Raw genomic sequence first — 26,981 nt, forward strand, 5'->3', positions numbered from 1 at the left:
TTATCACAGGCATCAGGTAAAACTGCCCATAGTGACACACAGGAGGTAATCATGAAGAATAATTTGGATCAAAAGCTTCTCTCCCAGGTTTTGTTTTGGTCACTTCTTTAATGAGAAAAGGAAGACTTGTCCAAAGGGTATTTCTGAGTAGCTAATTTAAGTTCCACGATGAAATTAATCTCCTTTTGGGAGACAAAGCAACTGCTTTACAGCTCACCTTAGGGAAACCTCTAAGGCAATGTCTGTGTCTCTCTTCCAAGGAAAGCCTAGTTTCAGAACCGCTTATAGTCACAAAGATCCCTTAGCAATTGTTTCTCACTTTCACTTTAAAGGAGGATAGCTTTCCTTACCCTCAACAACAACAGAGAAATAAAAACACTGAAGTCCAAGAAGTACTCTGATGAAGACAAGATAAATACTTCTGAAGAATAAAAGTAACACTTTTTTTTTTTCCTTTCCCACTCTAGTCCCTTTAATTAAAACAGCCCTGGAGAGTGTTCAGTGGGTGAGAACTCCTTTGGGGTATTCAGGCAGTCGAAACCCTCAAGGACAGGCAGCCACCGAGGGATGTTTTCTTCCACAGCTATGCAATCCGAAATTGCTCAGTGTGACTGGAGAGTCCCCAAGGGTCACCTTGCACATGTGTGATGTAAGAGTGCTATGTTGCAGTGTCCTCCTTAACGGGGATATGCAGCCTTCACATGATCCCTTGAGGGAAGCATCAGTAGGTGTGTAGACAGGGCAACTCAAAGCTTAATTGTTTCTGGGATGGTAAAAGGACCGTCCTAGTTGTTAATTTGTACCCCTTATCCACCAGCTGAAGAGAATAGACTATGGTTCAGATCCTCCTTCCTGGGAGTGTGGTATGATTCCTTTGACTTAGTGCTGCTTCTTTGCAGACATCCGTGGGAAGAATAGAACCTCCAAAATCCCTTGTTCCTTCTATTTTCAATAACCTTAATTCCCATGGTGGACAGAGACATTATGTGGGTGGAAGTGTGCTGTGAGCCTACCATGTTTCTCTCTGCTAGATCCCCCTCGCATCCTAACCCTGGAGGAGCCAGTGCTACACCTGGAGCACTGCATTGCATTTGCAGTGCATGGGAACCCAGCTCCCACCCTTCACTGGCTGCACAATGGCCAGGTCCTCCGGGAGACAGAGATCATCCACATGGAGTTTTACCAACAAGGGGAAGTATCTGAGGGTTGCCTGCTCTTCAACAAACCCACTCACTACAACAATGGCAACTACACTATCGTGGCTACCAACCAGCTGGGCTCAGCCAACCAAACCATCAAAGGACACTTCCTTGAAAAGCCCTTTCCAGGTAGGATATTCAGTTTATCTTATTAGGGTTGCTTCTAATCCAAAGATCTTACTGTGGTCCCACCAGTAAATTGCACGTAGAGAAGGCCTGGACTACCCAAGCTGGCCTTTGAGCAATGGGTTGGAGGACAGGACCTCTGGAGGCCTCTTCTGACCAGTTACGATTAATGTACTCAAATGTGTCTTGGTGTCATAACAAGTCTGTAATGCAGAGAGACTATCCGTTTTAGATATTTTTGTGCAGTGTATTCTGTAGTGTTGTTGGTTTTTTAAAAAGTCTTTTGGGATTTCAATGGGAATGGGATAAAAGTGTGGTCAATTATTTTGGATTTCCTCTGGAGTGCCCCAAAGAGGTTGCCCGGTTTTTTGAGAGAAAGTATTCTTCTATTTGGTTGCTAGTTATAAACTAAAGAAAGGAAAGCTCTTTAAAGCGATGCAGCTATTCCTTTTTTTTTTTTCTTCCAGCTTGCATTTGCAAAATGATTATAGCTTGATGCAACAGTGTCAGGATTGTTTTCTTTCTAAATATGACATGTGCAATTCCAGGATGACAGGTCTACAAAGATGCGACAGCTCAATTAGTCGCTTAGCATCAGTTTGCTGGGATTTCTCAACTGATTGTTTGGAATTCCCTGTTGTACTCCCTAGTGATTCAGGGCTTAACTGTGCAAAAAAAAAGAAACATTTGAGGACATGAAGATCCAGCTCTGGAGAGCGTAGTAGAGACTTTTGTGGTGAACTGTCTGCTCTGTAGGAGCATGGAGCATCTTGGTCTGCTCTCTGTCATTGTAACACTATACTGGCCATCACGGAGTTAAGATCTGTGCTTGCTGCTGCCTTCAGGAATGATGCCATGAGAAAGTAGCAGCTCTAAATTGGCCCCAGCAGCCCAAGAAAATCCAGCAAAATAGGGCGTTTGCTAAATATAGAAAAATACCAATGGTACTCTCATTTATTATTTATATCACACCATATATGTACATAGACTTTTCCTGCAGGTCAAACATTGTAAATGCAATCCCAGATCTCCACCTCAAAGATCTGACAATTGAACAAATGAGCTGATATGGATGGAAGTGGAAAACTTACGTTCAGGCTTCAAGGATGATGCTCTGTTTGGCTATCTGACCTATTTATGTTTCCTGCTGTCAGGGCAGAAGAGCAGCTTACCAAATGTGGGTGGGTGTGGAGAGGCATAGGTTTGCAATCTCAGCTTTGTCATGTCCCACCTTTGTGACTCAATTTCCCCATCTGTGAAATGGGAACGGATCTTGAGTAGGTGCTGGACCTCTGGAAAAGGGGTCAGATCTGCTGCTCTGGAGAGCTGATTTTGGAAATGGATCTGAGCTGTGCTGTGGGATGATACATTGATGTTTGAAGAGCCACTTGTGTCAAAGGCTCTGGGACAAGCCATTTGTGTGAAATATATGTAAAATAGTGCCCTTGTGAGTGCATCTTCACCTGCGCCTTTCATGTGTTGTCAGTGTGGAGTAGTTGCAGACCCTGAATCATCTCTCAGCAGGAACTGACCCATTTCTTTTATTTCTTCTGATCCAAAGTCCGAGGCTGTTCCTCTCCCTGACAGACCCTGTCAGCTCAATGTAGGATGTAATTTACTTTCCTTGAAATTTGTTGTGCTGTCCACTGCCACAGCTGACATTAACAGTCAATGCAGTGTTTTCACATTTGAAGGTAGATTCCTCCACAGAATGCTTACAAACTGAAGGTTCCCCGTTGTGGTTCATTGAAGAAGCTTATTGCCTATAGCTCTTCACACGTGCGAGGGTTTTGCTGTCGCTGTCGAGGATGAGATTATATTAGTCTTAATTAATGAAAATGTAGTGACTGGAAAACTTCCTATCAGCTTAGAAAAGGATCTGTGACCATGACTTTTTTTGAAACCGCTGGTCTCCAATCTCTCGTTGGTGCTGTGCCGGATTAGTGCTTTCCATGTTGAGAGGAGAAAGCTGCATTTAGATGGGAGCTGGGAGATATGCCCCATGCCATATCCTGTTTCTCTGCAATGTTGTGACTCTAGGAGCCAGGGCAGTGGTTGTGTCATCCCAGGACAGATCTGTGTCATCTCCTGATAAAAATCTGATTGCATGTTGTCATTGACATCTTTACCATAGGCTGCTGTTTCCTTCTTTAATCCACAAAGGTAAATGTACCTACCTTCCATTCCTGATGAGCATTCGGTTCTTTGGGAACTTCTTGCATAATTCAAGTTAGTTGAAATTTGTTGGCTATGTTTTATGCTATGAAAAATAGGGTTCAGTGGGAAAAGATTTTGTGGATTTCTGTTGAATTTTTCATCCAGCGGAGAAAAATGGAAAGGGGAAAACGTAGAAGCAGCGAGAGTTTTATGACCAGACTGTCTGCTTTAATAGGGGAAAAAAGAGTCTCCAAATGAAATATTTCTTTCTCTTTTTTTTTTCCCTCTTTTCTCCCTCTCGCTAGAGAAAGCCAAAGAAAGTTGCTCTTCTGCTTGACTTGAAACAAAAATATTTTTTCAGGTTTTTTTCCCCTGGTTTGGAAAGCAGTGTTTGTCACCTGGGAGTTGTTTTACACTTCCCTTCCAAACCTCACCCATACTTCAGTGTGAACGTTTCAGCGACCTTCCAGGAGCTCTCTGCCAGCAAAGCTGTGTAAACTCTAGTTAATATCGGGCTCAGTTTCTTACATGGGCGAGTGAATTGAAAGCTGACGTTGTTCTCATGCTATGTAAACTGAGTGTCACTGAGAGCTTTAGACCTCATTGTCTGGGGCCTCGTCTGCCTTCAGAGCTGAAGGATCTTTACTTGAATAGACTGGAGCAGTCAAGAGGCTGAAAACAGGGATTGGTGCAGCTGTTTTGGGCAAGAGGCAGTTCTAGGACAGCTAAAGCCTCCACATCTAGTTCAGACGCTATTAACTTTCATGAGTAGCTCAGTAAACTAGTGAGGGAGACCAGAAGAGGTCTTCAACCCATTGCCCCAATGTGGGCTGTCCTTTCTGGGAGCTGTCCTCATCCCCAAAGGATTTTATCCATAGGCAAAATCTGTTTCTCTCCCTTCCACCTTCATCCTGCTGAACCCATGTGACTGTTGAGCCTTGCTCTGCTGCTGAAAGCAGGTTTTTTTTAAGAGCCATTCAAAAGTCTCTGTACAGAGTGCTATTTGTTGTTCTCTGTTTCAGCAGTAGCATCCCTGTCTGCCTGTTTCAGCCCCGCACAGTTAGCCCTATGCTCTCAATCCTGACCTTCAGCACGTCTTGCTGGCACATGTGCAGCGATTTCCAGTTACCGTTGTCCATACAGGATGAAATATGAAATGTTTTGGTTTCCTGAGCTCTTTGGAGTGTTGGGAGTGTGTCTAGAAATGAAACCATTCTCTTTTTGCTGTGCTGCTAACTCTGTTGCTTCTCTTTTTGTCCTTTCCACAGAGAGTACGGACAACTTTGTCTCAAGTAAGTGTCTCCTTGCCCTTTATATGCTGTGGGTGTTTTGTTTTTGTAGTTCCTCCTGCCCCTGTGGGTTGTGTGCTCCTAGGGGAAAAATCAGGAAGCCAAAAGCACGTTGGTGGAGGCAGCACAAAGCCCTGGCGTCCCCACACATGAACAAGATGCCTGGAGAGCTTTTGATCAGCTGGGCAATCTTTAGAACTCAGGAGATGTTTGTTTGCATCTAGTGCCATCCTGAAGAACATCTTATAGTGGAAATGACAGTCTTTGAGGTCTTAAATGGCAGGGGTGGACATAAATGTCACTGAAACTCTAGTTAGAGTTGGTTGTGGTGTAGCAGAAGGGGTCTTAACTAGATGCAGGCTGGTCTATCCCCAAAGCAGCTGTGTGGTACATTTACAATGTGCTCTGTGGTGTGGATTGGGATGAAAAGTAGGACTCAACTTCTGTTGTTTTTTCTCAACAGATTCTTTCTCTTCCTTGCCCCCCAAACCCTCATCCAAGTAACTGTTTCTTTGGATCAAGTTCTCTGGAGTCGATCTTGTCCTACTTAGCCCAGTAGATTTCTGAAAACTCTAGGAAATGGAGGCCACCCACCCCTAGGACATTAGGCACTCAGATGTTTCTCATTTGTAAGGCAGAAGTGACATCAGCATTGTCCTGGTTTGTGGTTTCTCTGCTGATGTGTGCAGGGAACTTTGAGGGTTGATTTTGATGCCTTGTGAAATAGAAAGCTGCAGTCTGATGTCAACTGGATGTCATTAGGGTAGGCACTGCCACTGGGGATGTGCTGATGCCTTAGGAGTACCATGAGAGACATGTTGAATCTCCTCTATTGATGTTTTGGTTTCAGTTGGTGATTATGAAGTGAGTCCCACCCCACCGATCACTGTGACCCACAAACCGGAGGAGGACACTTTTGGGGTAAGTCTTGTCCTCTTCTCTACAGAACGGTTTTGCATGCGTTTCTTGTTATTGATGACTTAGTATTTACATTCCTGTGCTGTTTTGAGATGTTTGCAAGGAAAGTCTCTTCCTTTATGACTCAAGACAACAATGAGAAGGCTTTGTGGCTTGTGTCGGGCAAGTCAAATACTGACTCGAACCATCTGATCGTCTTGGGTCTGCAGTGTGGAACCAGGGAGGCCTTTGAAAATAAGGCATCCTGTGAAGTTGCTGCTGACATGGTCAGAAATTCTCTCTCTAAAAAAGTAGCACCCAGAGAACAAACAAACAGGCAGTTGTGTATTTCACACTATTATTGAGCTGTTAAGTTTAGCCCTGTGAGAAACTCGGATTTAGCTTCGTTCAGTTTTGTCAATGACAGTTTGCCCTCTCTACTGCTCTGCAGGGCGTGCCAAAAATAAAAAAGGAAAGAAAGCATACAGCGTGTCAGATCTCAACACTATCTGTCTTCTGTAGAATCCCAATAGAAAAAGAAAAAAAATATATAAGTATTGGGGGGAAAAAAAATTAGCATGGTACACAATTGGTCTAATTCTATGAAAGTTTCAAGATTTTGAAACCCATTAGGTATTAAGAGAACAGACAAAACTCAGTCTGCCTTGGTTTCATTTCTCATCCAACTGAAAATCTCCTATAACTGCAGTGAAAGCTTTGAACAGTGAGGCTGGAGTAATAATGTGCACTGATTATTAAATAGAAAGCACGGAAAACAAGCTGGAGGATGAAAATAGTGTGGTAAAATAAAAAATTTAAAAATATTGTAGCTAATATATCAAGGGCAGGGAAAAGGGCTGCAAAATGAAATTACTTTTTCTTGGTTAAATGATGTATTTTCTATTATAGCAGAATGCAGTTTTGTAGAAGGAAGTGAAGTCTAAATGCATCACAAGACCCAGTACAGGAGAACAATTGGACAAATGCCAAATAAATTGTTGTTTACATCAATGCAATAAAAGTATCTTGAGCTAAGACTTGAAGGAATAAATATTCATAAATATTAAAATAAGCCTGGGATTGTAAACCCTTCAGGGCAAGGTGGTTTTCTTTCCTATGCTTGTACACTGACACAGTAGAACTACAGTTCCAGTGAAGGACTTTGGACACTGCTGTAGTATAAATATTTACTACTAAAAATTACAATAAATAAGGAACCATTACAGGCTTTAGGAAAACAAAATGGTTTTGTGGAAAAAAAAAAAGAAAACCAACCCACCCAGTTCTATTTAATTTCTTCCAATTTCTTTTTGTGGTGTGTTATTTTCCCTCAGTCTTAGTCCTGAGGGATGTTTAGGTGGAGACAGAGTTGATTTTTCTAAAGAATTTTCTGCTGCTTCTATGCATTCCAAGCCCAGGTATACCTTTAGCGTTGTGACATCACGACAGTGGTGTTATCAGAAATGGAGGATCATGGTGTGATGCAGTAAAGGGAGATCCCAGGCACTGGAGCAGAGATCCTGCTTCCCTGCAGATGTATGGAGCGAGAGGCTGAGGAGAACAGCATTGCTCATAGGGAGATCCCAAACCTCCCAGTCCTGAAAACAGCCTATGATGCTTCCAAGCTGTGCCAGAGCCCTTCACTTTTGCTTGTATTTTCCTCCACAGCTGATACCCACTGGGCTGCAGCAGATGGTAGGAGCCTACACAAAGGTTACCTGGGCAAGGAGGTGCTGTATTTCCACTCCAGACTCTTAAGTTCCTGTGTCTTGACTCTAAGGCTTTTTCCTTTCAGGTTTCCATAGCGGTTGGGCTGGCAGCTTTTGCTTGTGTCCTCTTGGTCGTCCTCTTTATTATGATCAACAAATATGGCCGGCGGTCCAAGTTTGGGATGAAAGGTACGTGCAGTTGCTTTCCTCTAGCAGGAGGCACTTTCCAGGATTGCGTGGTTCTTAGAGCGCACATGGACAGGTGTTGTGGTTTTATGCCTACATTGTCAGTATTGGTGCAAAGCCTTCTAAAGAGAATGTTGTCCGGTCCTCTTCTGTTTGTTGAGAGAGTAATGGAGGTACACAGGCTGGTGGTTCTTACCTGTATGTGTTTCTCACTGGGTGGAAGGGTGCATTTGTTTTCCTTATCGGTATATAACTACATCTACAGATTGCCCAGCAGAGCTTTGAGCCTGCTCCCTCTAGCCATGTCTTGAGGGAGTTGTGCTCAGGAGAGCATGTTCTTGGGTAAAATAATTTTTGTAGGCTTGCTGATGCATGAATTTCTCCTTGTATTGCACCGGGTTTAGAGCACAGCATGTCAAGGAAGAACAGAAGGATGTAAAGTTGGTTTGGGTTCTGTTGGAAAGATGGGGGCACCCATTCTGTGCCTGTCTGAATTGGGACTGAGATGCTGCTGTAAGTTTGTGATGTCCATGCTGGGAAATCAGTTGCTGACTTATCTTTCAATGATGTGGAAGGTCTCTTTCTGCTGCTTCTCTGTTGCAAGGTTTCCTCCTCCGCATCATGAATAACCACGTTAGGAGCTATCTTGAGTGTCCTTGTTAGTGACTGCAAAGCGAGAAGGCGTCTGATGTTCACTAGTCAGAACTGATCCCTCTGTCCTCCCGACACCAGTGATGTGATAGAGCTAATGCCAGAAGCAGATGACTCTGTGCCATCTGCTTTTTGTGACTCTGCTATAATCTCCAGTTGGGCAGCGTTGGTGGTGCCCAGTGAAGGCTGGAGAAAGAGCCTTCGCATGACAAAATAGTTCACAGCCTAATTGGTGGCTCATGCATACACAATTTGAAGCCATACTTTGAAAAACATGAGCTTCTCCCAGTAGGCTCCTGAGTCACAGCTGATTTCCTAGCCTTGCTGGGGTCTATGTTGCAGGGCAGGTTGATAGATTTGGGAATGTGTCTTGTGCTTGCCTAGCGCTTTGTTTGCTTTATGGAGACATTTCCTGAGTGGGTCCAGATGGGATTCTGGCTGGAGTTTCGCCTATGCACCCTATGGAGATGCAAGACAGGACATTTAATTAAACAGCAAATCTTCTACACCAACTTAGCAATATTTAGTCCATATGTCCAATGATAAAAACCATCTGCTAGGGTTTACTATCTGGTGGGTGGAGTAGAGGAATGGAAGACATGGTTCCTGGGATCAATTCCCAGCTCTTCCACTGACTCACTTAGTGTCCGTAGGCAATTAGCTGTCTTAACCTCTGTCTCTGCTTTAATTTCCCCATCTGTAAAATTGGGATGATATTACGTGTCTTTTGGAGGGATGTGTCAGAACGCCTCGGAAGTGCTTGGGCATTTGCCGCTGTTGGGGCTTAGACATACAAATTTAAAAAGGAGAAGTAACTTCTGACTCTAATGGAAGAATCGAAGAAGAGTTGAACCTTAGGTGGGTAACCAGTCTTGGTGAACAGATGTGTGTTATGTTCAGAGGTGTTTGGATAAGTGCATTAGTAGATATTCTGCATTCCTAGAAACAAGAGAGGTGCTGTGATGGGCTTCTGTGTCTGCAGTTTTTGAAAGACAAAAATGTTTAGCCAGAAAATCCTGATTTCCTCTTCATCATGCTGTATTTCTTCCAAATCTGATATGACACCGCAGTACGGCAGAGTTTATAAAAGTTTTACTGATGACGTTGCTTGAAGAGTTAGAGTTGATAGAAATTATATAAGTCTTTAAAACCAGGAAGATAGCTCTTTAATGAGTCACAAGCGTCATAGGAACCATCGTAGGCAGCCTACTCGTACTACCTAAGCTCTGCTCCCTGTTGGAGGCTGCAGATCCTCTTGCCCTGTGAACAGCCTCCCAAGCACATGGCCTTGCCTGCTCTGAGCCTCCTGCTTTTCCCCAGCGTCTCTTCTGCCTACACTTTTTTCTTTAGCCATGGTGCCATTGTCAGCTGCCATGCCACCAGGCTTTGCGTCTTTATCCTGTATCTCCGTTCTTTGCATTAGGCTTGCTACCAAACCTCACCATTTTCATCCACAACACAAAGACAACTTTCCATTCACCTGCAGTAACTGGAATGCTTGGTGGTACCCTGGCTATGGCTTGCCCTGAAGCTGCTTTATTTCTCGTCCTCATAAGAAATGTCAGTCCTCTGTGTGCTTTCCAAAATGCAGTTTTTCAACTCGTCTTCCTTGCTGCTCTGTAGGTCCACGACTCCAAAGCCTTACGCTCTCCCTTGGTTGCTTTAGGGTCGCAGCTGAGCTATTGCGGTTGGTCCCCATTTGGCACCGATACCCTGAAACTTGTGTTTGTGTTTGATGTCTCTTTCTCCAGTGTCTCCACTGTTCTTTTCCTCTTTCCTTGAGGCTTTCTGCTCATGAGGTGATGCCCTTGTTGAAATCAAGTGTCTTTACTGTGTGGTCCTGAGCTGGGGCCCATAAACAGGTCCTACCTTATTCTGACATCTTGTACAGGACCACACATCTCGCTTTCCTCTGGATCCCTCATTATCAGTTCATTCTTGGGCAGGAGCCATCCTGTGCAGCATCCATCATGTTATCATTTACTAAGGAAAAAAAAAAAAATCCAAACCCTGACTCTTTTTGGGAAAGTGCATTATTCCCTGAATCAGGAGGTGTTCATTGCCAGCTGATATGTTGCCACTTGTTGTTGAAATCCCAGCTTGGCAGGCTTGCAGGAGCAGGTTTTTCCTGTTGTTTTTGTCATGAATGCAGAACATAGCGTGCTCATGTTGGACACATTACCCAAAGCACCTCACGAGTCTCTCTGAGCACATCTTTTTCCTTCTGCGTTTCCTAGCATTAAGCAGATGGTTTATCTCCTAGAGAGAAGGAGAGGTGGACTTAGACTGACAGGATTGGATGTTACATTGGGATGGAAAGTCCCCTTGGGTGAGTGTTCTAGGTTGCATGCCAGTCTTAAAAGTGGACTAATGGGCTGCGAAGTGTCCAATATTGGCCTTTGCTGAAAAGAAAGTCGCTGTGTCTTAGGGCACATGGCTAGGGAAGGACTATGACAGTATGGTATATCCACAGTTGTCCTCTCCTGGCTGCTGGCACACCCTTGGAGCATTGTGTGAGAGTCCTGGCAGAGCCACTGCTCTGGTTGCGACCGGGGTACTGATACAGCCAACAGCTGAGCAGTGGAAAAGCCTGCCGTGCCAAACACACTGTCAATGGGCTTGGAGTGGTGGCATCAACAAAAGCTCCTTGTGAAGGAGACTCTGACACACTGTGCTCCCGGCTCCTTGGCGTCCCTTGACTGAGCTTGCGCAGGCTGGCTCTGTGCCATCTTCTTTGCTTTTCCCTGCTCCCTCCGGAGAGGGAATTCACTTACACAGGACAGCGGAGGTCAGATCCTTTTTGTGGCTGCCTGTCGACTTTGGCTCCTATAGCTGGGGGTGAAATGGGAGTGGTCTGAAGGCTGGGGAATCACTGGAGCTGGAGTAGCAGAGGCAGCAGGGAAATGGCAAACAAAATGCCTTTTTGTGAAACGTGGCAGTACATGGGCAACATGGAGGCAGCAGAGTGGAAACGGCCAGGAAAGCTAATGCAGAAGCTGACAAGCATTGAAGTTGTAGATATGGGCTGCAACTGTTTGCTGAAGGGCAGCGTATCCAAAGGGGGAGCTGAAATGCTATTTAAAACCTTGCATTAGTGTGCGAAGAAGAATAGGATCTTAGAGAATAAGAAACTGGGAGTCAGAGCCCTTCGATGTACTGCCGTGTGTCAGGGGAGTGGGTTTTACAGGTGGAACAAACCACATGGAAGGTAAGGAGCCTGGCATCCCATCATCAGTCATTGCCTGGCTCTTTGTCCCATGTTCCTTGACTGCACACTGGTGGTGGAGGGTTTTGCATCTTGCCTTCTGGGATAAGGCTTGTCACCGCAAACCTGCCTTTTCCCATCAAAGTTTAATCCCAGCAGATGACAGGAAATGGAATTTCCTAGAACAATAAAAAAAAGCCGCTGGCGGGTCCAGAACTGACTGAAGCAGAATTTCATAAGGCAATAATAATGGCACAGAAAAGTCCTGAGAATAACAAAACATTTGGATGGCACACCGATGGAGGCCATGTAAATGCTTAGGTTGATGGACTGAAATATATGCTCCTTTTGCTTGTCTTATGGTACATTTACAGATGCTTAGGAATAAAGACCTTGTGCATGTGTGTGTGATGTATTTCTGGTTCTGCACAACTTTAAAAAGAAAAAAAATAAAACCAAAAATTGAGTTTGCAGAGATGTGGGGAGAAAGATGCTAGAGAAATTCCAGAGATATGACCACTTGTCGTTTGGCTGAGACGAACTATTTTTCAGACTCCGAGATTAAAACCTACTTGAGTTCTCTAAGTGTGGTTTTCTTCATCGGGGGGAGATAGTGCCAGATAATGGTTCGGACTTGGTTACGGTTGGTAAAGAGTCGATTGCTTTTTAATTGAATTTCTTAAAGAAATAAGGCTTGTGATCGTGCTGCCTCACTGCATGCGTGCAAGCGTGTGTGTACAGCACTGTTTGCCTGTTTTTTTCCTTTCTCTGCTGCAGCTTTTGTATGTGCCAGCCAGTTCCACTCAGAGGAGAAGGGCGAGGACTTGGAGATGCCTTTACAGGCATCATGGGACTAGGGAGGCTAAATAGAAGATCACAACTTGGGTGATACCCCACTAATGGAAATGCCTTGAGCCTTTCTGGTTATCAGAGAATCCACAGAGAATCTCAGCCTTGGACAGAAAAACAAAACACAGGGGACCAAGCTTTTGTGAAGTCTGCTGTGATAGTTGGTGCATATGTCTGTACACAGGCATATACATGTTTTCTTTCTGAATAGGCAGAAACAACAAAGAGATGGGGGAGAAATGAAAGAACAGTAAATAAATACAGCCCACGCCTTCTGTAATGTTTGAGGAATCACATCACTATCAGTTCATTTGGTGTTTGTTCTAATAGCCCTGATCAAAGTGCTGGCACTGCTGATGTGCATGTGGATGTCAGAAGTACTTGCAGAGCTGTTCCATTGTAATTTAGCATTAGTTAATAGGTACTTAAAGTAAAGTGGTTGCCTATTTGATTATGATTGGGGGTTATTAACATTTTTTTCCGTAAACAGATGGTAACTGTCCGCTGAGTTGATTGCAGAACAATTCCAGAGTTCTGATTCAAGAGGACCAGCTCCTGCAAAGATATCTTGGGTGCCTGGCTTTTTGCTTTTGTTGATTTGTTTTCCTTGTTTTTCTTTTTTTTATTTGCTTCCCTCCTCCATCATGCAATTATTGCTGCAGATTTTTAAAGGGGAGGGGGGGATAATATACAAGAACCATGACTTGCCTTTCAGATGAAGCTTAATTCTGACTTGTGTTGCCTTGGCCAAGTCTGACTATAAATAATCATGCACTAGTTGTTTTTCCTTGATTATTTGTTTGCAGCTGTATAGGAATGAACAAACACTCTGCAGCTTGAAGAGCCTGCACCTTAAGGGTTAGTTGCTCAGGAGAGATCTGTGATCAGGCCCCTTTCATTTCATCCTCCTGGGAGCCTGCCATGTAACGGGAGCAGGAAAAAAGAGAGCACAAAGTAGCATCAGCCAGCTTGGCATGACTACAGAAAGAAACAGCCATACATTAAAACTCAAGGCTGACTGTGGTGGCTCAGGGATGTATGGTGAGCAATGCTAACACATTGGAAAGGGAACCGACTGCTTTCTTTGAGCCCGAATGCGATGTCTAGAGCTCAGCAGTGCTGGGGGACTGAGGCCCCTGAAAGGTGTGGGCAGAGCAACTGCACGGGACTGTTGGGAGGTTGGGACTCTTTCTTGTTGGTATCTTTCTGTTTGTTTGAAAAGCCCCTTGATATACCTCCTGCACTTGATATTACTTGGTTTTATTTGCCTGGAAAGCGGATTGAAAGGGCATGTGGTTTCACTGGGGCTTCTTTCTATAAATGACTGTTTATACTTTGCTGAAGTGCAGACTGCTATTTATTTATTTATGTGGTACCTTCAAGGTGATAAAGCATAAAGCTCTTCAGACTGCTAAGTGTCTTATCCTCTGTTAAGCCATGCAGTCTGTAACCGGTGTGGTGGCAGCAAGGGAAAGCTGCTGTGCAGCTCTGGGGTCTTTGGTAAACCTTCGAGAGATGCTACTTCTCCCCAGGGGTGCTGTGACAAGGCACCTGCTTCTAGCTCTGCTGTCTGCTGGCAGCTAATGTTCATATCCCTTGTCCTTCAGTCCCAGATGGTGTTGGTACAGTGAAGGCCTTGAAAGATTGAGTGGTGCCTTGCTTGTTGCCTCCTGAAGGAGCTGGGAGCCACCCTTGGCAGGGGAGGATGCGTCTGGGGTGCTGGATGGATGCATCAAATGACCCTGGAGGAGAAGTGGTTAGCAGAAGATCAGGATTTATTTAGACCTAGAAATAAAACATTTACCTACTCCCAGAAATATAAAATGCACTGACTAGCCATTATCTTTCAGTTGCTTTTCCAAATCAAAGATGTCTATTTTAGGCAACAACTAAAAGCAGTTTAAAAAAAAAAAAAAGCCATGTCAGTATTTTTCAGTTGCCCTGAGAATTCTCGTGCCTCCTTCACATCACATTCCTGCAGGTTGCTCTTCCGCCTGCGTGACCTCCCTTACTCGCAGGTGCATCCATTTGCTCCATTCACCATCTGGGTGCTGGACCCTGGGTGCATCGCTCACCCCAAAGGAGCCCCATCACACAGTCAGTGTTTGCTTGGGGCAGCGTTAACAAGTGTCTTGCTGCTGACCTTCTGAAGCAGTTCTCATGCTGTGGTGCCAAAAGGTCTGTGAGTGACCCTCATCTTACCTGTGGTGTAGCGTGATGTGAACTCTCAGCTGAGGTGGTGGAAAGATATTGAAATTTATTTAATTTTAATAATTCTTTTGAAGCCATCCCTGTTCTAGGCTCAGCGCATCAGCTTTTCACCAGCAAAGCATTGATAACTGACAGTGCTGGGTGGGATCTTGCTGTGTGTGGCACTGTGCTGGCTTCAGTCTCTTTGCCTGTGTGGTGGGCAGAGCCTTAAGGATGGAGAGGGTGAGAATGAGCCGTGGCTGCTTCTCTCACAGTGCAAGGCTAAGAAGATATCTTTCATCCACTTGCTCTTCAGGAACAACTGAGTCGCCCCAATTCTTCAGCCAGCTGCACGAATCTTTTCTGCAGTTGTGAAACTACTTAGGCTCAGTCACCTGAGCAGCCTCTCCCAAGGACCATGCGGAAGATGCTAGTCTCTCCATGGCAGTGCTGCTCCTGCCTGCTCCTTGCCTCCACAGAGCCAACCCATGTCTGCTTCGTGGTCTGCTGGTTGTTTGTCCATCTGTTTTCAGATGCCTTTGCCATAGCGAAAGATGCAGGATTGACAGCGCAGAGCCAGAGTAATTCTGTTTATCTCCAGAACAGGTACAACATACAGCAGTAGGACAGGCTGTGGGTTTTTTTTTTTTCCAAACCGATGTCATTAATCTGATGAAGAGACATCTCCACAAGCCTTACCTCCCGTGTCCTCTGCTCTGCCTCTTTGAAGGCAACCAACAACCAGAAAACTAAGTGTCAGCTTTGATGTGGCTTTAATAAGGTGCAGGGCAGTGTGGGAAGAAGCGAAGGGCTTTAATTAATATTTTAATTGTAGTTTGTCTGTACTGCAGTTGTCCAATTATTATTTGAAAATTATTTTGCTACTGTTAATGCTGATAAATGGTCCTGTGGGAGGATATCCCTGGTGAGTTCATCACCTCTTCCTCCTCGAGACTTGCTGTAGAATTGTCATTTGTTTGCACAGTGTTTGCTTAGGGATGCTGAGATCTGACACTCTTTCCTTAAACCCTGGAGCAAGAGAGCTTCACTTTTGGTCAAGGGGCAGGTAACTGTGAATTCAACAGCAGGATTTACAAGAGAAGCATTTGGGAGCTGTGATGGCAAATGTGGAAAAGGCAGAGAATGGTGCTGCTTGATTTTGAACCTGGGCTGAACATGCTTGAAGAAGTGCCTAGAAATGTGGAGACAGTGGGGAATGACCTTCCAAGGGAAGAGACGGGAGCTATCACTTGGGTTGTTCAAGCTTCAATGGTGAAAGCACTGAGGAAGTAAATTGTAGAAAGCACTGAAGCATCTGATGATCTAATGGGCTTTTTCCATCTCCACCTTCTATTTCTTGTGGTGCAGTAACGAGCCTGCCTGTGTCCTGGACAGACCCAAGAAACTCAGTCATCAGTGCCAGTTGATGAAGGTGGGAGCAGTGCAGAACCCTGTGATGCTCAGGAACCTAATTTTTTGTCTGTAACTATGCTATTAAAAATCAATGGACCAGAGATAATGCCTGTACGCAAGGCAGCTACTTTGATACTATTTTGTGCACAGTGGGAATAAATTGCATTTGGATTATCATATTTTGTGTCTGAGGGGCAGTGTAATAATCCAGTTTCTGTCTGGGAGAGTGGTCTCTAGTTGGTGCCATGGTCCTGGGTAGTGAAGGATAGAGGGATAGGATGCTCTGTTCAACCTTAAACCTGGCTTGTGGTTCAGGAAAGGGTCCCAAGAGATTTCATTGAGCTGGCTACAGGTCTCCGTTTGGGCTCTGTGTATGAGGCACTGCTGATATCAGGGTGCATTGAGCAGCATCGTGTGGGGAATGATGCTCGGTGCGCCCACAAAAACTCACCCTAGCCCAATCATCAGCCTTCAAGGTGCTTTGTTCTAGACTTGGGCCATATTGCAGGATCTCGCTCTCTGCTCTTAGGCTTGCAGCATGGGGAGAGTGTGGAGCTGGTGCTTACGGCTGTAGAATCATTAAAGTTGGAAAAGACCTCTAAAATCTTCAAGTTCAACTGTCAGCCCACCACCACCACTGTGCCTACTAAAACATGTCCCATGCTGTCTTGTGTGTCTCCAGCCTCTTCACTCCCTGTATCTGCTGGAACCTGCTAGCTGCAGAAAAGTTTTTCTTCGTTGACTTACTTCACCGCAGCCCAGCATCTGCAGGAGTTACCAGCCTCTTCTGGAAGGTGCTGTTTCACATCAGGGCCATTGTACTGCAGCCCGGCATCCTACGCAGTCTGATGCTGGGGTGGTCTTGTGGCTCTACTGGATATTCTCTCATCTTGCTGAAACACCTCACTTTGTCACCAGTGAGGGTTTTTCTATACCGAAGAGGAAAAAGCCATTTTTGGTGAGAGCCCTGAGAGTATGGCCTCTGGGAAGGTTATTTTGCCACATCTGCCTTTGATGCTACCCAGGCCAAAGCGATGCAGTAGCTTCAAAAACTTCGGAGGGTGAAAACCCACACAAATATGGCAGAGAAAGTAGATGGGTCTCCTTGAATTTTGGATTAAAAGCTCTTTGACTTGCTGCTCATTCTATTTGAATCAGCTATAGCAGGAGCTGGTGCCAGGAAACTCGAATCTCCATCTTCTCTCTGTCCCAGAAAGTGCTTCATCCTCCCCAGCAAACCGCACATTTTTCCCAGCCTAATGCAGTGAAGAGTCAGACAAAAGGCTATGAATTAGTGTGAAAGGGAAACACGTTACTTTCCTTCACCTTGGTTTTCCTTCAGAGTAGGATTCTTGTGCAAGCTGAGATATACTGGTGCTGCGATAGCTCTGGGGCAGGCAGTGTGCCAGCAGGGCCCCCTGGTACTGGTGGCATTGGAGTCCTGATGCACCGCCGGCCGCTCGTGCCGAAGCCTGCGGCATTGAGACAGCTGCTGGGACTGGGGCAGGGGAGAACTGGCCCTTTTGTTGCTGACAAGACGATTTTATCTTGATGCTCTAAAAGCTCTTGTGACATCCGCAATTTTCCAGATGGATAACAAAAACCTGTGAGCAGGGGTGTCTCGGTGGCTTTTGAAGCGCTTGCCTGTGGATCTGCATCCATTGGTTTCATATCTGCTGACAGGGCTTAATAATCATTACAGTAAGTGGAACTGGCACTCAGGGAGGCAGGCAAAGCTGCTGCTGCCCTGGGGCTGAGATGCCTTTCTTGCCATGCAGTGCAGAGATGCAGATCGTGGCTGTGGGGCCATGTCCTGATGGGCTGATTTCTGCCTCTTCTCCTCCCAGGCTGTTGGGGTCTGTGGGAGCTGCCAGCTGGGTCCACTTAAATCTTATCTAGAAGCCCCTTGGCACCCTCTCTCCCAGGAGTCCAGTGATGCTCCTGGATCTGGCCCAGGGACTGCAGTCCTTCCACTGGGCTCCAGCTTCAGTCCTGCTTTGGGAAGAGGAAAATAGAAGCAGTTGCACATTCTGTGTGAATAAGGACCCCTATCAGCAGTTGCACATTCTGTGTGAATAAGCAGAGCGTGTCTTTGTTCAAATTGCTTAGGCTTTTTTTCTAATTGATGTTAGGGGTAATAATGAGCGTGGTCTTATATATTAAGTCATGATATACTTTTTGTGAAGGAGAGATGTCTGATATTATAAAAAGGAAAGACTCCCCCATAATTTTGAGGTAACAGTGGTTTAGGATCAATATTTATTCTTTCTGATTTCTTAAATGATATCTCTGATTTATTTTTTTTTTCACTTGGGTGTTGGGTCAATTCACATGCTCATCCCTGTGCATGCACCAGCTGATGAGGGGCTGTGGGGCAGGGTGGACCCCCCTTCCACTGGTGGGGTGTAATGCTGGGGAACCAGTTGCCGAGAGATGGAAGGATGATGTGTGATGTGCAGGGTCCCTGTGCTGGTCACCAGAGGAGCTCTGGGGCGGACCCACGGGCAGGGCAAGTTTGCAGCCCTGGAGAACTACTCTGTCTCTATTTAAGTTAATTCATTACATACTTTTACACTCCATCCTCCTGGCTTCAGCATCACTACTCATAGTCATAGTCATCCCCGAGGTCGTTGCAGCTGGCTCTTCCTGAAGCACTAAGCAAGGATGTTGATGCAAATTGTCTTTCATTACAGCTCAGTCATTCCATCATCATTGTGTTCGTTTTGTTGTTGCTCTTTTCTGAGTTTTCTTGGTGTGGGGAGGCTCCTGGCCCCATGCCTGGCAAATATGGGGATTACCCTATGTTCAGTTCCGCCAGCGCTCCGCAGAGACATCTCCTCCCTGTGTGGGGTGCGGTCCTGCTTCCTTGCAGGCTCATAACCCGTTGCAGCCTGCTGTCACCACCAGCCCATTTGGACATTAACTCTTTTCCAGGGTTTTGCCTCTCACTAAATTGGTGATTTATCGCCCAAATTTGTTTTTCTTTAACATTTTTGAAGCTTGCGTTATATTTTTCTTACTTCTGCCTGTTTTTACTGGCTAAGGGATGCACTGCCTGTAGGATTTTCTGTCTCTCTGGTGCCAATCAACTCACAAGAAGGTAGTGGAGCTGGTGAGAAGGGACCAGCTCTGCTCAGTCATTGAGCCACTGCGTTAGTGGTGGCTTTAGAAATTATTGTGGTCCCACCCTGCCCCCTAAACAGACACGTATCAATAGCTTAGCTAATTCAGTGGGTTGGTTTCATTTCCAAATAATTAATAAAGATGTTAGATAAACCCAGCCTTAACACCGGTCCCTGTGGTGAGCCTCTCCAGCTTTAAGCTTTGCCATATTTGTCACCCAGACCAGCTCCAGCAGGAAATAGCCATGTAAATCAGATTTACTGTTATTATTAATACTGTTGTATGACAGTGCTCATATCCAAGCCAGTTTGAATTAATTTTTCAAGGAAGTTTATTCTGAGACACTATCAAATATTTTACGAAGCCCAAATATATTACAGCCTTTATTGACTAATTTTGTAATTCAATTGGGGGAAAATAAGACATGGAAGGTAGTTCAGCGTGATTTGTTTTTATAGACCAACTGCTTCATCTTCTTGATTCTGCTATCATTTAGGCTCTTAAATATTTTTTCTTAATATTTCCTTTGATTTTTTACTATAAATTTAAAGTTGGGCTTATTAATTTCTTCTGCACATCAGCTGGGAGAATAAATGCAAGTTGTGTGCGTATATGTGTATATAAAGGGAAATGTCTTTACTGATTTACAGTACATCTGCCTTCTTGACAAGTTTCTCTGCTTAGAATTAAATTGGTGGCAGTATCCAGTAATGAGACTTCATGCCTTTTGAGCTGCTGAGTGCTTCTGCTGAGTATCGTGCTATAAACTGCTGCAGGCCTTGTCCCCATGGCGCGTGTGGCCAAGAGAGGAAATATTTCTAGGATTTTGCTTAGCCGTTTTGACCGTTATTCAATTTCTCTCTCCATTTGTTTCTTACAGAGTATTAATACTTTTATCTCTTGTTTGCTCTCAATCTCCCTTCATCTAAAGTATCATGATAGAAATTGAAATTAGATACAGGCTGATTTCATTTCTGGGTGTGTGCACAAATCCCCTTCCACTCTGCTACTGTAGGGCAGATGGATTTTAGTTTTTTCTCTCCTTTTTTACAGTGTTATCTAGTTCTTAATAACAAAACATATAGTCTTCACTATGTTTCTTTTCTGTCTAAGTTTATTATGCTACTGGTGTATTTAGGAGTGATTTGGACTTGTTCTCTCTGCTTAAAGATTTGAAGTAATGCTTCTTGGCTTCTGCTATTTATTAACATGCTGTTGAAGGTAATGGGATGTCAGCACGTGCCAAAACCCCTCATTAGTAAAGCACATATATTCCACTCTAGCATAGGAAGGTCATGGATATGTTGGAGGAAGCCCAGAGGAGGGCTATGAAGATGATCAGTGGGCTGGAGCACCTTGCCTGTGAGAACAAGCTGAGGGATTTGGGGTTGTTCAGCCTGGAGAAGAGAAAGCTCTGGAGTGACCTTCTAGGAGCTTTCCAGTACTTAAAGGGGGCTACAGGAAAGCTGGGGAGAGACTCATTATCGGGAGGTACAGTGATAGGATGAGGGGTAGTGATTTTAAGCTGAAAGAGGGGAGATTTAGCTGAGATATCCGGCACAGGTTGCCCAGAGAAGTTGCAGATGCCCCATCCCTGAAAGTATTCAAGTTTGGATGAGGTTTTCAGTAACCTGATCTCGTGGAAGGTGACCCTGCTATTGCCAAGGGATTGGAACTGGATGATTCTTAATCGTAGAATCATAGAATGGTTTAGGTTGGAAGGGACCTTAAAGATCATCGATGAGCACCCACAAGTCCTTCTCTGCAGGGCTGTTCTGTTAGGGCTACAGCAGGTGGTTTTGGGACCCGTCATATGGGCAGGCTTTTTGTTAATCTACCAAAAAGGTATGAGGCTTTGCTTTTTGGAGAAGAACTATTAAATTTTGTTGATTTGAGTCTTTTACTGATATGTGCTGCTGGGCCTTTGATTGTCTGCCAGATGCCTCTCTCTTTTATTCCTTTTTTTTTTTTTTTTACATTATTTGGATGAGACACAAACTAGTATTTTGTACCTGCTACTAGACAGTTTGCAGAAAACTGGGTAAGCTCTCTTTTTGCAAAAGATACCTTAGTTCAAATTCCTGTTTGCTCAGCTGAATTACAGTGCAGTGACTTGCTTTGATACTGGCCTTTCAAAACCCTCCTGGATGCAGGCAAGGAGGCAGCATGCTGCCTGAAACTGCCTTGAGGACAAATCTTGATTTCTAACCAGTGGGAAAAATCTATAAGTTTTTGCTGTATCAGGCGTCACCTTGAGGTTTTTTTTGTTTTTTTTTTTTAAAACACATACGTGGTTCTCAAAGCTGTGAGGCTTTTGTGCAAATTTGTGGTAACTCACAGGTGTTTTGGCCTCCTCCATTCTTAGCAGAGAAACTTTCAGTCTTGAAACCGGCACCTGAGAGCTTTTGCTAGGAGCTGTTTCAAAGTATTTTACTTTCAGATATCACTGTTAAGCCAGTGTGTATATACAAACTCCTGCATATTTTGGGATCTCTGAACTCTTCTGTGATACACATCTGAAAACTTCATCATGGAATCATAGAATGGTTCAGGTTGGAAGGGACCTTTAAGACTCATCTAGTCCAACCCCACTGCAATGAGCAAGGACATTTTCTACTAGAACAGACTGCTCAGAGCCCTGTCCAACCTGACCTTGAATGTTTCCAGGGATGGGGCATCTACAGCCTCTCCGGGCAACCTATTCCAATGTTCTACCACCCTCATAAAAAAAAAGTCTTCTTTATATCTAGTCTAAATCTACCCTCTTTCAGTTTAAAACCATTGCCCTTGTACCATGTGTAATAACACAAATACACATTTATAGCCTCTGCACCATCACTATCTGCAGCACATTTTGGATAGCATGGTGCTTCTCAATGTGCAAAGGAGTTGTGAGGTTTGCAGTTGGAAGATAAGAAGAAATGAGGATGTGGAAGGATGAGGGAGACGCGATGCAGCAGCCCAGGCACTTACTTTACAGATGAATTCTTCATGTCACCCTCTACCAAAGCAAGTATGGAAGAAGGAAACTCCTATCTCTGAGTGCTTTGTGTGCTCAGAGTGCAAGCACACATGTGCACATGCGTGCGTGCAGGCATCGCAGGGAATAAAGGTAGGAAGACGTTTTATGAAGTTTTTAATAGCTGGCAGTTAGTGCCTTTTTATCTGCACTGAGCTGCAGAGCCTGGGAGCGGCTGGAGAGAGATTTGCTGTCCGGCAGGCTCTTTAAGGATAAATAATCTTGGCTGGAATTTGTGCTAATAATTTCTGAAGTATGCTGGTGTGTCTTGAGCAGTGGAGAAGGAGGAAAGGCAGTGCTTGTGTTTTATTTTGGGGTGTGAATGGGGAAGGCAGGAGGAGGCTGGAAGGGAGGAGGGAGCAGCAAGTGTTTCCCATTTTGGTTAGTGATGTGGGAGATAGGAAGTTGGTGGTTGAATCTTAATTTCTTTTATTTGACTGGTAAGCACAGTAGCTGTAGGAGATGTGTGACCCATGAATCTGGCTCTGTTGAATATCCTGCAGTCTTTCTGCTGAAGGATGTTGCCTTGGTAAAGAGGTTTGACTCTTGGCAAAGGGTCCAGCACAGCTCTGTCAGTTTAAATTATTGAGAAGGCACATATGGCCGTTTCCATCAGGTAGCAACAAAACCGAAGCAAAATACACAAGCCTCTCTCTCTAGAGCCAAAGGCTGTCCTATGCTCATGCAGAGCAGGGGGAACTGTGCGACAGCCTGCAGTTATTAACCTCATGTCTCCCTCACACTCAGATCAGGTTCAACAAAATTATCTCAGCAGCTTCCTAAATTACTACAAGACTGAAGATTTGAGTTTTAGCTCATCAGTCCTGAGCCTGGAAATAGTTGTGCGTGTGCTTGTGTATTGAGTGAGCAGAAACACTGCAGCGAACGTTGCCTGTGTTTATGCCTTGTGCTGCAGCTGCTGATGCGCAGGGGGTCAAATGTATCTTGGTACCAAAGAAAGTCTCCAGGATATCAAGATATAATCTCTTAGAAGTCATAGACTGAGAAAAATGTTTCTACTAAATCTTGGCTGCTAGAGGAAAAAGAAATGAGCAGTCCTCATCTGTTTGAGGTTGTTTATCCCTCTTTCTGGGGTGTATCACAAATGAACAGATTAGGCTTTTGAAGCAGCTGTGCTTTCCTTGTGCTGCAGACACAGGAACTGCGGGCTGGGAGATGGGGGGATGCTGTCTGTGTGCTTCTGGAGGACCTGGTGATGCACCTCTATTCCGACCTCATCAGTTGTGACAGCAGCTCCAATCCCCACCATCTTGGTGGTGCTTTTTTGGTGGTGGGGGGGGCTCCTTCTACCAGATCAGCTGAGCTTTACCGTATAAGCAGCTGGTGGATAATGCCATTAGGAGCTACCTGTTGAGAAGGACGTGTGCCAGCATTTTTCTAAGCATGGGAGTTTAAAAAGTAGCAAAGGGAATTAATAGACAAATCCTACTGAAATTCCTCTAACATCCTTCACCGATCCCGGGTTTAATGTCTAATGAGTGCTGAAGTATGCATGAAGGGAGCAAGGTGTGGTACTTAATAAAGTGTTTCGTTAACTAGAGAAAAAGGGCTTTACTCACTGTAACTCAGAGCAGGTAAGTTTGTATGGTCTCAATGAGGAGACTGGGACAGAGACAGGCTCCCTGCTGTGATCGGCAGCCAAATGAGCCATCCAGAGCGTGCAAGGGTTAAGGGCCATCCAAGCAGAAATGAAGCCTTGTAGACTGTTAAAATACCAAGGCTGGATTTTCATTTACCCTCTGCTAACAAGTCTGCCTTGGATAGTTCATCAGTTTGATGTTGGAGTAGCTTTTGCAGAGGCTTAATGAGACTAATCACTGCAGACACCCTCCACAGCCACTCAGGAGTGATGCGTTCCTCATTAGGCAGATGCAGAAACGTTTTGAGCGGTATCTCTCTCACCGCTGTTTGCAGAGTGAGCCTCAGGGACATCCATCAGACTTGGTTAAAGGCTATGGGACTCTAAGATGACAGCACACTTAAGAGTAAAAGCATCCTGAAATGTTGTCCTGATCATCTTCCTTGAAGAGTGGCTGTATGCATTGACCACCCTTGTGGCATTAGTGCAGCATGAGCGTGCCACGAAAATGCACGTGTGGGTTTTGGGAGATGTCTATGTGTACACTCACTGAGATACATGTTCCTGGCAGATTTCTCTGGCATCTGCTGATAAGTGCTTTCCCTGCCTTTCACTGTGCTCTTTGTTGGAGATTGCTATTATTAAACTTTTTTGTTACTGTGTCAGCTAGAAGAGATGAGGTTTGAAGGAGGATACATTATCACAGCCTTCTGCAGGCAGCAAAAGATAAAAACAAGGAGATCGGAGATCTTTTCGGAAGGTGAATAGACAAAAAGCAATGGCATGAACTTCAGGAAGATTTGGAGGATGGGTAGGAAAGTTCTGGCAGAGTGGAGAACTATGGTGTCCAGCATGGAGGGGATTGATGGTTTGGTTTGGTGAAGCAGAGACAGGTTTCTAAAAGATGATGCTAAGGGCTCAGCTCTCTAGTTTTCTGTGCTCTGAAGGATAAACTCCCTGGAGAAGCTACTGAAGGGCTTGTGTAGACCAGTATTGCTGGTGAGAGGGCAAGAGGGGCTGTGTTGGCCTCTGCCTGCCCTATCCTCCATCCTCTCTCTTGGGACCTGGTTTTGCTGCTTTGCCCTCTCTCCCTGCTTCCCTTGGTGGAAAGCTGCACAAAGTGCTTAACTCTTAATGACCCCTGTTCCTTTCCTTGGGAATTTGCAAATACCCTTTAGCACAAGCACTGAGCTGCATCCCCAGCACCAGGGAGGCTCACGCGGTGGGTTGTTTGCAGCTGAGTTATGTGCCACTTCGATATTTTTCTCCCGACAAGAGCGGTATGCGCGGATTTTCCGCTTACTGCCCTGCACGCTCTGTTTTTTTCCCCAAGCCCAAGTTAGTTATGGCAGCTTTCAGCACACCCTCTGTTGATCATCGTGCTGACGGATGCGTGTATTTCATGTGGGAAAAGATTTCTTTTTTTTTTTTTTACTGGAGGATGAGTGAATTAAGCCACGTGTTCACTGCCACTTGAGCCAAATGGTCCCAGGCTGGGCCACAAGATACAGGGCTGGTGTTTAAGAGACCAAACATCAACATAGAAACTAAAGGAGGGAGGAGTCTGGGTGATGGAATTACATTGCTTCCATGCTAATGTGACCTTGGAGATGTTCTGCAGTTCTGCAAGGATTGGGGGAGTAATGCGTTTGATAGCCTCATCTAGCTATCTGTGCATGTTTATATCCAAGCTTATGTATTTGTGTGTACGTGAATGATGTTTGTTCTTTCAGTTTATCCCGGTGTGTCTTATCTTTTCATCTCCAGCTCTGTGTGACCCAGGGATGTGTTGCAGGCGACACCGTGGGATCCTCCCACAGAGGGTTCAGATAATCCGCAAGGGGTTAATGCCTTCTTTGAACTGCCACCTCAAAAGCCTAAATCAAAAGCGTTGCACCCTTAAGAGTCAGAACACAGTGGAAACTCTCCCCTGGGGACCAGATCTTCTCCCTTAGTCTCCATTGGAGATAGAAGGGGGAGATATTTCAAAGGAAGGAGCTGCTATCTGTTGATGCACCCTCTTTGTGGCACTATTAGTGTGGAGAAGAGCAACAGCATCTCTTTTATCTCACTGTTGGGGTACCATACCGAGAAGCATTGATTACTGAGGTATCCAAGGCGCTGGCTCTGAATGGAGAGATTTCCAGATCAGAACCAGCATTTTGGATACCTGTTTGTGGTCAGAGTGCTGTGATCTTGGGTAGGTTATCGATTATTAAAGTAGATTTTTTTTATAGTTGTCTGTCCCAGTAGAAGTGAGTTATAATGAAATGGATCCAGTAGTTTACAGAGAGGCGGTGTAGAGGAGGTGGGAGAAGGGCAGGGTTTTCCCTGTACCAAAGCACCCATGGGGAAGCTGCTTCTCTGGGTCAGGTTATCCAGAAATTTGTGTGTGTTGGGGGAACCTCACCATTCCCTCTGGACTCTGCAGAGATTAGCTTTTTTTTTAGGCAACAGCAGCAGGTTTTTTTTTTCCTTTCTCCCCTTTTTTCGAGGTCTCTTTTCTTTCTAGAGGATATGTGAAAATAGCATTTATTTGTCAACAGGAAGAAAGGCGAAGTTCTTGGCTTAGGGGGACGGCTTTGGGTGATGTGGGAGTTTTTGAGGATGGCATTTGCTCAAGGAGAGAAGGCAGCTCTTTCCTGTCTCCCTTGGAAATAAAACTAATGTGAAGGGAATGGATTGATAATGAGAGTGAATGCTTTAGGGGCTCACATGGCTGTTGAAGCTGTGAATTGGTTGTGGTTTCCTTTGAGGCTGCAGTAGGTACCTTATGGGGCCTTCTGCTGATGGAGAACATTGCTTGCGAGTGGCCAGCTAGCCCCTACCCAAGCATTCTTGCTGCAGCTGGTTTCCCTCCAGTCATTCATCACCTCTGCATGACACCCTGGCCAGCTTTCAGTTTCACAAGTCCTTTCTTGTGAAATGCACCTCTTTAGCATTTATTTCGACACAGGTTGGATAGGAGAAGGTTGTATATCAAATATGATGTTTAATGCTGATGGTGCATTGCAGTGCGTGTGTCCTTCATGTCCCAAATCCTCTGGCAATGATACCACCTGCACCAAGCAGGTCTCTTTCCCTGTGCTACCCAGATGTGGCAGATGGAGATGTCTTCCTCCCTCTTAGCCACTGAGATGGCCCTGGTTCAGCGAGGTGAACCTTGGTCTGTCTGTTGTTTTCTTGGTCACCAAAGGCTGCTGATGCTGTGGAAGATACTGCTGCTTTGCAGAATGATGCAACCTGCCAGCGCTGAGCTGACTTGGGTTTCATCTAACATCTCACAGAAGGCAGGAGCCCCAAGGAGCACCTCTTGCTGATCGCAGGGTGACCATGTGGGGGGATGAGCCCTACTGCCCTGTGAAGAA

The 26,981-nt window shown here is 45.0% G+C and overlaps 1 protein-coding gene across 4 annotated transcripts in view; it reads left to right on the forward strand.

Annotated features, from left to right (window-relative positions):
• The window catches only part of NTRK3 (neurotrophic receptor tyrosine kinase 3), a 210,731-nt gene that overhangs the window by 65,293 nt on the left and 118,457 nt on the right, over positions 1-26,981 (forward strand). For all 4 annotated transcript variants that reach the window (XR_008451836.1, XM_009561403.2, XM_009561405.2 and 1 more), the window contains exons 8-11: positions 1,032-1,328; positions 4,751-4,774; positions 5,622-5,692; positions 7,464-7,566. Coding sequence is in view for 3 of the 4 variants with exons in the window: in XM_009561403.2 (XP_009559698.1) it covers positions 1,032-1,328; positions 4,751-4,774; positions 5,622-5,692; positions 7,464-7,566 (495 nt within the window). In the remaining variant the exon portion in view is untranslated. The remainder of the gene's footprint in view (positions 1-1,031; positions 1,329-4,750; positions 4,775-5,621; positions 5,693-7,463; positions 7,567-26,981) is intronic.

The sequence above is a fragment of the Cuculus canorus genome, chromosome 12, assembly GCF_017976375.1.
Source record: "Cuculus canorus isolate bCucCan1 chromosome 12, bCucCan1.pri, whole genome shotgun sequence".
NCBI classification, from domain to species: Eukaryota; Metazoa; Chordata; class Aves; order Cuculiformes; family Cuculidae; genus Cuculus; species Cuculus canorus.